The following is an 11,132-nucleotide window of genomic DNA, read 5'->3' as shown; positions in this document are numbered from 1 at the left end:
TATATATATATATATATATATATATATATATATATATGTATATGTATATATATATATATATATATACACCGTGATTGGAAATCATTACAATTTGTGCGTGACTCTTCCACTTTATCTCATCCTCCTTCTACCTGTCTTCTGTTCTACTTCCACTTTTCTCTTTTTGTCGCCACCAATAATGCCTACACCAACACTCACACTCTTTCTCCATGCCTGACCACCACTCCTTCCTCCAACACCTTCAATCCCTTCTTTGCTGTTTTCTTGCTATTGTTGTATTTCAGAACAGTCTTCTTTTTTGTTTTTGCCAAATAAACACACGCACTATATATTTGTTCTTCACTCGTTTATCACTGTTCTTATCCTAACTCGTGTCCATTGTCTGGAAATCTTTCGTCACACATCTGTGACCTCTTCAGTGATACTTTTCTTTTCAATACAAATTACAACAAACGTAAATAAACAAACAAAGTTTGCTTTTAGAAGCGCTGAGATGTCTTAGAAAGTTAAAGAAGTGATTTTAAATTCTCAATCGCAGAATAATGCTAATAATATAGCCTGAACAGGATAAACTACCACTATTTTGCAGAGAAAAGTGTAGGTGGCTAGCTGTGGTACTCTTGCTCCACTTACTCATGTGTGCTCTTTGTACACACAAAAACGAAAAATGACCATCCTGAAATACAACAATATCTGTTTCAACACACAGCTTCACATCAGGAATCTTGCAACACAAACTGATAAACGTAACAAAGAGAATGAATTTCAATTCAAAGTGTCATAGAGTTTACATCTGGATGCTGAAATGATACGGCTTGGTGGTTGATAGGACAAGACCTAAGTGTGAAGTGTAGGCTTCTATAAACTTTGGGTAATTTGTGATTTGAAGGATATTTGGCTGCTAGTTGTAGCTGGCTGAACAGCCTTGTAGAGAGATTCCCCTCATTTATATATATGCATGGAATGGGTCGACAGGTACATTGTTCCGCTTAAGTATGTGAGTACTAAATAAAAACGAAATAGGGAAAACAAAAGATATTGATTATTGCTCAAGATACTTTGATATTTATGTGATGTTATATTTTGGAAGGTGATGTTATGTTTTGCTTGTTATGAAGGTTTGCGATTTCCTTCTTCTGTTTGTTGTAGGTGCTGTTGATTTGGATGCTGTAAAAGACCTAACAGAAAGGAAAGCTCTAGAAGGGATGATCAACAATTTTGGCCAAACCCCATGTCAGCTACTGAAGGTCTACTAACATCAGTTTTTCTCTCCTGGTTTTATTATTAAGGTGGCGAGCTGGCAGAATCGTTAGCATGCTGGGTGAAATGCTTAGCAGTATTTCATCTGCTACTACATTCTGAGTTCAAATTCCACTGAGGTCAACTTTGCCTTTCATCCTTTCCAAATCGATTAAATAAGTACCAGTTACGCACTGGGGTCGATATCATTAACTTAATCCCTTCCTCCAAATTTGAGGCCTTGTGCTTCCAGTAGAAAGGATTATTATTATTATTATTATTATTATTATTGCTAAGGGCAAAGTCGACCTTAGAGAAATTTAATCTCAGGGCATAAAATCTGATGGAATGCCACTAAGCATTTTGTCCAGAATGCTAATGATTCTACCAGCTTGCCACCTTAAAGAAAGCATTAATATTATAATATCCAACATACTCAGCTTGTACATTAATGTACCAGCTGTCCTTTTCTCGTGAACTAAAGTCGTATCTTTTTCCCATGCCTCAAGAACTTTGCATAGACTCCTTGTTCTGCCAAGTAATGCTGTTTCCTGGATGTGTTCTGTATTCATTTTTATCTCTATCTTTTCCAATCATTTCTCATTTATTTTCATTCACTGGCAGGTGTCTTAGGGAAATTTAGAACCTGGGTTCTCATTCCTAAGATATTTTTCGATGTTGGGTTAGTAGCCCGCACTCTTAACCACTACGCCATATGCCCGTGGGCATATGGTATAATGGCTAAGATGAGGACAAATATCCGTCAAATGTAAATAATGAAAATAATGTACATAATTCCTCATGTCTTAAATATAGAACTGTATTATGGAAGAAAGTTTGCTAAATTGTTCTTTTCTTCAGTAACCCTTTTATATTAGATAATCTTCAGGAACCCTTTTATTTTAGATAATCTACATTTATGTCAATATGATAATGAGTGAGTTTACAAATTTAGAAATTTATGAGAAAGAAATGAAAAAGGAAATCAAATCTTGAAAGCATGAGGGCAATAAAAGTGATAATTTTATTGCTAAAAAAGAAACTTTATTAATTTGATATTCCTCTCTGTAACTTGAGGGTCTGCCCTGACAATGTCTTCACTGTCTTCTCTCTTTTCCAACTGGAGGAACCATTGTATCTTCCCTACAGCAAGACACCAGTTCTTGTCACTCTCACTCTCTCTCTGTCTGCCACTATTTTTCAAACTGATTTCTGAAGTATATCATTATCTGTCTTCTTTTTCTTTTACCATTTGTCTAGGAATTACACCCAAAGAGATTAAGCTTTGAGGAAGTTTCTTCCCGAGCAAGCAAATCAGAGAAGCCTTTGAGTATACTAAACTTTATAAATCAGCTGAAGACCTATTTCGTCGAGGTAATATATTGGAATTGTCTGAAACTTTCCACATCCAAAATACTCAAACATTACTGCTACAACACACACACACACACACACACACACAAACACACAAACACACACAAACACACACACACAAACACACACACACACAAACACACACACACACACACAAACACACACACACACACACACACACACACACACACATATCCAGAGCATTCATTTGTTTCCGATCATCTTTTGCAGGTGTCTGACAGCAATGATCCTGTCGTTTATATAAGTGTGCCAAGGATACAGACACGCTCTATCATTCAACATGGCATGCCTGATAGTATGGTGAGTATCCAGGTGAATTACTTCAGTTACGTCCAGCATATACACTCAGCTGGTCTGCTTACATTGATTGCTTCCATTTTTTCTATAGCGTGAATGTGTGTGTGTGTTGTGTCGTGTTGGAGGGGCTGCATAGAAAACATGTAAAATTATGATAAATATATATATATGCGTATATATGTGTGTGTATAAAGCTTTACTTTTATATTACACTATGGAAGACAGTAGAGATTGTAATTTTTTATGACTTACGAGAGGTGTCGGTGTTTAGTTACGTATTTAGGAGTTGATTATTGATTTACTTATTGAATTTATTTACCGATACGGTTGTACATTGGGTAAATGTGTTTGAAAGTTGTGGTTTCTTTGGTTTGTTTGTTCCCAAACAACACTTATTTTAGTGCTGTGGACACCACCAGATTGAATGGTACTGCCCAGGTGTCAAAACCATAATGATATCAGTGTGGCAGCTGATGATGGATGCATGTTGGATTGTTGGTATGGCTGTGGAATAGTATTATAACACATCCTTTTGATATAATCATTTAATATCTGCCTTTTTATGCTTGCATGAGCTAGGTGGAATTTGTTGAGGCAGATTACCAACAGTCAGATGCCCTCCATGTCTCCAACCTTCACCTGTTTCCAACAAAGTGAATATTTTCCTATAACTAGACATGTTTTTCATAGAAGTCTGGAAACAAAACAACATCACTTGTATAACAGTGATGTTCATTTAACTATCTCATTATGTCAAGACAGAGATGCACACACACACACACACACACACACACACTTACATTGATGATGATGATGATGATGATGATTGTATTTTTTGCAGATAACTTTGACTGAGGATCGAGTCCTTGGTGTCCATGGTTGGCTGTGTTATGATAAATCTATTTCCCACTATTTCACCTTTGAAAAAGATCCTTCTCTGGCAAACAACAAGTAAGTCTTAACCATTTCTTTGAATAATTCTCTACATAAATATTTTGGGTCTGATTGTTTTAGCAAAATTTTGGAGAAGAAATGTTTCTCTTTACAGTTTTCTAATCTCTTGACAAGGATGATGTCCATCAGAGGTTATTTATCCTCGGATCATCTTGATTGAACAGATATGGTTTATTTTCATCATCATCGTTGTTTAACATCCACTTTCCATGCTGGCATGGGTCGGATGGTTTGACTGAGGACTGGCTAGCCAGGAGGCTGCACCAGGCTTCAATTTGATCTAGCAAGGTTTCTACAGCTGGATGCCCTTCCTAATGCCAACCACTCTGAGAGTGTAGTGGGTGCTTTTTACGTACCACCAGTACAGGAGCCAGTCAGGCAGCACTGGCATTGGCCATGCTCGAATGGTGCTTTTTACATGCCACCGACACACACACACATATATATATATATATATATATATATATATTAGAACTTATTATTCAATATGCTCTTCTTTTCGCTGTTATTTCTAACAAGTCAAGCAACCATATTGTAACTCTCTTGTTGGTTTGCCTCCTTTGCTCTTTCACTTGTCCCATCCCATAGCTGGCTGCAATACCAGGGTTCTTCTGTTAGGGGTTTTAATGGGGATGTTTGTGAAATTTTAAACTGTTGATCTGTGAGTTTGATTGATCAGCATAATTAGCACCTCAATTAATGAGCTTTTTTTTTTATAATTACATAACTTGTGAAATGCATTCCTAATTATTAAATTATTTTGGCTGATTTGTAGAATCATTTGAGCGTCAGAAAATTGTCTTGGATGAAGCGTCAGACGATATGATGTGCTTGAGAAAACATCACAGTTCATAGGGTCAAGTTCTGTCAAGAAGTCTCAAATTTGAAACCAATTCGTGTTAAAGCCATTCTGCTACTTTCACTAGAACCATCATATTAATACCAGTGCCCCCTGACTGGCTCCGTGCCGGTGGCACGTAAAAAGTACCATCTGAACATGGTCAATGCCAGTGTCCCCTGACTGGCTCTCATGCCAGTGGCATGTAAAAAAGCACCCACTACACTCTCGGAGTGGTTGGCATTAGGAAGGGCATCTAGCAGTAGAAACATTGCCAGATCAGATTGGAGCTAGGTGCATCCTACTGGCTTTCCAGATCTCAGTCAAACCGTCCAACCCATGTCAGCATGGAAAGCGGATGTTAAACGATAATGATGATGATGTTTTAGCTTATTACTGTCTAAGTTAAAAATCCTTTAAAAAAATTTTGTCTTTCTTTCTTATTATTAATGAAATATAATGCCAAAAGTACCAGTCGAGTTCTGAGGTTGGTTTAATCAACTATACCCCTTCCCCTCTCTCTCACATGCACATGCGCACACACACACATACACACACAAATTGTGCCAATGTTAGATAAATCAATTATTACATTGCACTCTATAACAACATTTTGAAGTTGAAAAGTAATAAGTGTATAATTTTGTTTTATATCTCCAAAAGGACAAAGAAAAGGTTACCAGGGGCTTTTTCACCTGGTCTGAAAGTAGAACCGAAGCTGTTTGTGGTCTCCCATGATGCTCGTCTTCTGTTCACTGGGGGCCATTGGGACAACAGCCTCCAAGTGTTTCATTTAAGCAAATCAAAGAAAGTCAACCACATTATTGGACACATTGGTAAGTTGTCAACGTGGTTCTGTTTTTTTACTCTTTTACATTTTAAATGGTGAATCTGTAAAAGCACTAAAATGCCAGATAAGATGTCATGTGGAATTTTATCTGATTTTTGGTGTTTCGAGTTCTAATCCTGCTAGGGTCAACTTTGCTTTTTTCCTTTTGAGGGTTGATTAAGTACCAGTCTGTAGTGGTACTAACTACTTCTTAAACCCTTTCATTCCCTATGAAGCTTAGGGCATTGAGAACTTTTCTCCTGCTCTTCTCACCTCTTGTCTGTCTTTTTTGCTTCCTCTCCCAAATCTCGGTTTTGAGTTGTCTTTGATGCGTATGTTCAAGATGAGAGAGATTTCTTCAAACTTAGTTGAAATTCAGCCTGGCTCTCTATCAGTTACAAGAACAAGTGTTCCAGTAGATCCAATCAGTGGAACAACCTGCTTCTGAAACTAACATACAAGTGGCTGAGTACACCACAAACACATATCCTTAAAGTAGTTCTCAGGGAGGCTCACTGTGACAAGGCTGGCCATTTTACATTACAGGCACAACTCATTTCTGCCAGCTGAGTGGACTAGAACAACTTGAATTAAATTGTCTTGCACTGCTGGGAATTGAAATCACAGCCATACGACTACGAGCTGAAAACCCTAACCACTAAGCCATGTGCTACTTTCACACTCAAGAAGTTGAAATTCATAACCATAAATTTAACTGTTGTAGACCTAGTTTCCTCCAACAGTGTCTTTCATTATACCAGCATTTCTTTATCCAAATAATGTTATTTCTCTTCATAAGACCTCTATAACAATCCTTTCTAAGCCTGAAATTTTGGGGAAGGGGAAAATAGTCACTTGCATCAACCTCAGTGCTTGACAGAGACTTGTTTCCATCAACCACGAAAGGATGAAAGGCAAAGTTGACCATGGCTGGATTTGAACCCAGAATGTAAAGATAGACAAAGTGCCATTTCATCTGTATAACTGCAGATGCTGGCACAAATTTATCCAATTATAACTTATAATTTCTATATAAAATTCCCATTCATTGTATAAATAAATAAATATACTGAAAAACTCAATCACCATATTAAAAAATCATGGACACTAAACTTCCACTTGCGAAGACCTGTTGAGGCAAGTGAAATCGAAATCGAGTTAAATTTGACGACTGGCACCCATGCCGTCGTCTCCTTCATTGGGACACGAAACTCAGCTTGTGAAGACTTATTGGGGCAAGCAAAAACGAAATTGTGATGGCATCTGTGCCCAGCGACGCCTTTCTGGCACTTGTGCCCGCGGCATGTGTAAGGACTTTCGAGCGAGATCATTGCCAGTGGCCCTGGACTGGCTCTTGTGCGGGTGACACATAAAATACACCATTTTGAGCGTGGCCGTTGCCAGTACCTCCTGACTGGTCTTCGTGCCGGTGGCACATAAAAGCACCCACTACACTCTCTGAGTGGTTGGCGTTAGGAAGGGCATCCAGCTGTAGAAACTCTGCCAAATCAGATTGGAGCCTGGTGTAGCCATCTGATTTCACCAGTCCTCAGTCAAATCGTCCAACCCATGCTAGCATGGAAAGCGGACGTTAAACGACGATGATGATGATACCTAACATGTATAAAATTACAACAATTAGAAATCAAACCAAAGTCAAATTAAAATATATAATAAAGAGATAACATGAAATCTATTTTCGAGGTATGAAATATTTTGCTACCTCATTGCCTCAGATCTGTGTAATATTAACACCAATAAACACCATTCTTCTTCAGATGTTGTCACCTGCCTAGCACTTGGTTATTGTGGAAGTCACTTGATTACTGGCTCCAGAGATACAACTTGTATGATCTGGAAGGTATTGTTTCAGGTGAGTTAATTATTTTTAACCTTTTTGACACTAAATTGCCTGAAACTAATTCTGGTTTTATGATGTGAAACTGTTTAATTCAAGCTCCCTTCCATCGTAATTTTATGTCATCATCTTTTGTTACATGTTCCAAACATGAAGCTTAATAAGGAAGAAATTAATTTCATAAATCCATTGAAATAGTAAATTATTTCTAACATGGAGTTTGTTTAGGTAAGTCTTCTGTGGTTGGATGCCTTTCCTTTCACCAACCATCATCAGTTTCCAAGTCAGGTAATATTTCCACACAACCAGACATGTTTTTGCAGAAGATTGGAAACAAAGAGCATCACTTGCATGACTATAACACTCATTTGCAAACGTCACACACACACACACACACACACACACACACACACACACACATTCCATTTGATTGCAGCCATGCTGGAGCATTGCCTTTAGTCGAACAAATCGACCCTAGGACTTATTCTTCGTAAGCCTAGCACTTATTCTGTCAGTCTCTTCTGCCAAACCACTAAGTTACGGGGACATAAACACACCAACATCGGTTGTCAAGCGATGGTGCGGGGACAAATACAGACACACAAGCATATACATACACCAACATATATACACATACACGCACTATATATATATATATATATATATATATATATATATATACACACAATGGGCTTCTTTTCAGTTTCTGCCTACCAAATCCACTCACAAAGCTTTGGTCAGCCCGAGGCTATAGTAGAAGACACCTGCCCAAGGTGCCATGTAGTGGGACTGAACCTGGAACCATGTGGTTAGTAAGCAAGCTACTTACCACACAGCCATTCCTACGCCTATATGTTGAGCTTCTTTAAGTTTCCATCTACCAAATCCACACATGGATTTGATTGGCTCAGAGCTACAAGTACAAGACACTTACCCAAGGTGCCTTGTAGTGGGACTGAACCTGAAACCATGTGGTTGGAAAGTAAATTTTTTACCACACAACCTCGTCTGCTTCCATCATTACTGCTTTGTCACTAATTTACCAATATCTCCATTACCATTCTACTTTCTGTACTCTGCTGCCTGTACTCTGTACTCTGCTTCCATCATTATTTTCCGAAGCATTTCAGTCATTACAACTCCAGGCTATTCTTGACCCCATCAACATTCATTGATTAATTTCCTATCATCTCTTACCATTCCTTACGTCTTCCATTCTTCCTTCAGGCTGGGAATGCTTGCAGCTTATCCAGTAAACCAAGCCAGATCCTCTATGGTCATGATGATGAAGTCACTGCTGTACATATTTCTACTGAGCTTGATATGGCTGTGTCTGCATCCAGGGTAGGTTTCCTAATAATTATTCATTTCTATTTGACTAGTTTAGTCAGATGAAGAGTAGCCTCCCTTGACGACACTGTCTCGTAAATTTTTATTCAATGTTCCAATCTGTTCTGAACATAGCAAGAATTGTTTGGATTTTCACTGTTCTTCGTGAATCCTATGAATTATTTCATTGTCATTCCATTTTTCTCTATTAATTTCTCCCTCCTGTCGTTGTTGTTGTTTCTCGTTTTAGGAAAATTGACATTAAAGTCACCATTCCGTTTACGTGACATAACATTTGCAGTTGTTGTTAGCTTAATGTTTTCGCTAATATTCTACCAGGTCGTCTTTCTCCTTATCACTTGTAGTGGGACCATCCCTTAGGGATAAAAACAGAGACAACTAGTTAAAATAGTAGCAGAAACGTCGCTGTAGAAACATTGCCAGATCAGATTGGAGCCTGGTGCAGCCTTCTGGCTTGCCAGTCCCCGGTCAAACCGTCCAACCCATGCCAGCATGGGAAGCAGACATTAAACGATGATGATTTTTTGGAATTGGTAAATCAAAACAAAAAACTAAAAAGTAGTAAAAAAAATGTTAGAATTTTGTTTTAAATACACAATAATTCTTTAGATCCAGTCTGTTTCTATACTTGATTTAACATGTTTACCACTGCAGCCTGTTACCGGAACTTACTGGTGATGCCACATGTTTCCAGTCACACTGCATACTGTTCAATTACAAAGAAATGTTGTCTTTTTGCATTTTTATAATATTTCATAATTAAATTTTAATATTTAGCTCTCATGTCATTTAAATATCTTTGAAACCATGTCAAAAATGCAGGATAAGAATATTTTTTTCAAATTATGAAAATGTATCACCAGTGATGCACATGGCAGTTATGTGAAGTCCGCAATGAGCCACTGGTGATGGTTAATGTGTTAATGATGGTTAATGGTATATGTGATGGTTAATGTGTTAAAAATTTGCTTTGATTGACATTTTAATTTACAACCTTTGTCCTTTCTTTCCACCTCCAGGATGGTACTGTTATCATTCACACTGTTCGTAAAGGACACTACATGAGAACTCTGCAGCCACCTTGCGATCCAACAGATTGTTTAAATATACCTCAAATTGATGTGGCAGATAATGGCCAAATTTGCCTTTTCTGTGAACATTATCAGACACCAAGAACTACTGTAAGTATATACTCTTTTACTATCTTTGCTGCTCTTTTACTTGTTTCAGTCATTTGACTGCAGCCATGCTGGAGCACCGCCTTTAGTCGAGCAGATCGACCCCAAAACTTATTCTTTGTAAGCCTAGTACTTATTCTATCGGTCTCTTTTGCCGAACCACTAAGTTACGGAGACGTAAACACACCAGCATCGGTTGTCAAGCGATGTTGGGGGACAAACAGACACACAAATATACACACACACACACACGCACACACACACACACATATATATACATATATACGATGGGCTTCTTTCAGTTTCTGTCTACCAAATCCACTCACAAGGCTTTGGTTGGCCCAAGGCTATTGTAGAAGACACTTGCCCAAGGTGCCACACAGTGGGACTGAACCCAGAGCCATGTGATTCGTAAGCAAGTTACTTACCCTACAGCCACTCCTACACCTTTTTCTTTTTCTTTTTTCTTTCCTATGACCTCTTCTGCATCATGATTGACTCACCAAGTCCTAGGTACTGGTGCTGTCTGGATCCTTTTGATTTACTGAAAAATCTCATGAAAACAAGCTGCTGAAATAGGGTTCTTCTGATGGATTGCTGGAGTACCATTTCTTGACAGAGGTGTGTAGCTCAGAGATCGGGGGGAGTCTCTCCAGGTTGAACTGATACTTCTTTGCATTGAAAGGATACAACTCTGGGACTAAAGGTATGTGGTTAGACTACTGCAAGAAAGAATTATGAGACAGAGCCAACAGAAAGGAGACCCAGGGGTAAACCAAGAATGGGATGATTGTTGCAGTTGGTCCTGCTTGGCCATCCAACCAGAAAGTCTAATGATGGTTATTTCTGATAGGACTCTAAGAAGGAGATGCCTGAGGACTCTACCCCCACATACCTCTCAGGAATAGTGGGTAGATGGATAGGTGTGGCTGTGTGGTAAGAAGCTTGCTTCCCAACCACATGATTCTGGGCAAGTGTCTTCTACTATAGCCTCGGGCCAACCAAAGCCTTGTGAGTGACTTTGGTAGATGGAAACTGAAAGAAGCCTCTCATATATATATATATTTATAATAATAGATGGCAAAACGAATTTCTGTGTGTCACACTTTGACCCCCCCCCCCCTTCTCACTGTCCAGTGACACTCCTACTCCTCTTGCTGGGGTGAGAGTAATAGTAGGCATAGAAACGGTGAG

At 38.5% G+C, this 11,132-nt stretch overlaps 1 protein-coding gene across 1 annotated transcript in view; it reads left to right on the top strand.

The window, feature by feature from the left end:
* Window positions 1-11,132, top strand: part of LOC106874635 (neurobeachin-like protein 1) — a 116,109-nt gene that overhangs the window by 99,047 nt on the left and 5,930 nt on the right. Inside the window, exons 47-54 of the mRNA XM_014922430.2 lie at window positions 1,150-1,247; window positions 2,500-2,613; window positions 2,845-2,934; window positions 3,773-3,882; window positions 5,387-5,559; window positions 7,331-7,425; window positions 8,638-8,754; window positions 9,780-9,941. Of these exons, the coding sequence (XP_014777916.2) occupies window positions 1,150-1,247; window positions 2,500-2,613; window positions 2,845-2,934; window positions 3,773-3,882; window positions 5,387-5,559; window positions 7,331-7,425; window positions 8,638-8,754; window positions 9,780-9,941 (959 nt within the window). The remainder of the gene's footprint in view (window positions 1-1,149; window positions 1,248-2,499; window positions 2,614-2,844; window positions 2,935-3,772; window positions 3,883-5,386; window positions 5,560-7,330; window positions 7,426-8,637; window positions 8,755-9,779; window positions 9,942-11,132) is intronic.

Source organism: Octopus bimaculoides, chromosome 8 (assembly GCF_001194135.2).
Source record: "Octopus bimaculoides isolate UCB-OBI-ISO-001 chromosome 8, ASM119413v2, whole genome shotgun sequence".
In the NCBI taxonomy this organism is placed as follows: Eukaryota; Metazoa; Mollusca; class Cephalopoda; order Octopoda; family Octopodidae; genus Octopus; species Octopus bimaculoides.
The sequence above is the reverse complement of the archived record's forward strand: the minus strand, read 5'-3'. Positions and strand labels throughout refer to the sequence as shown.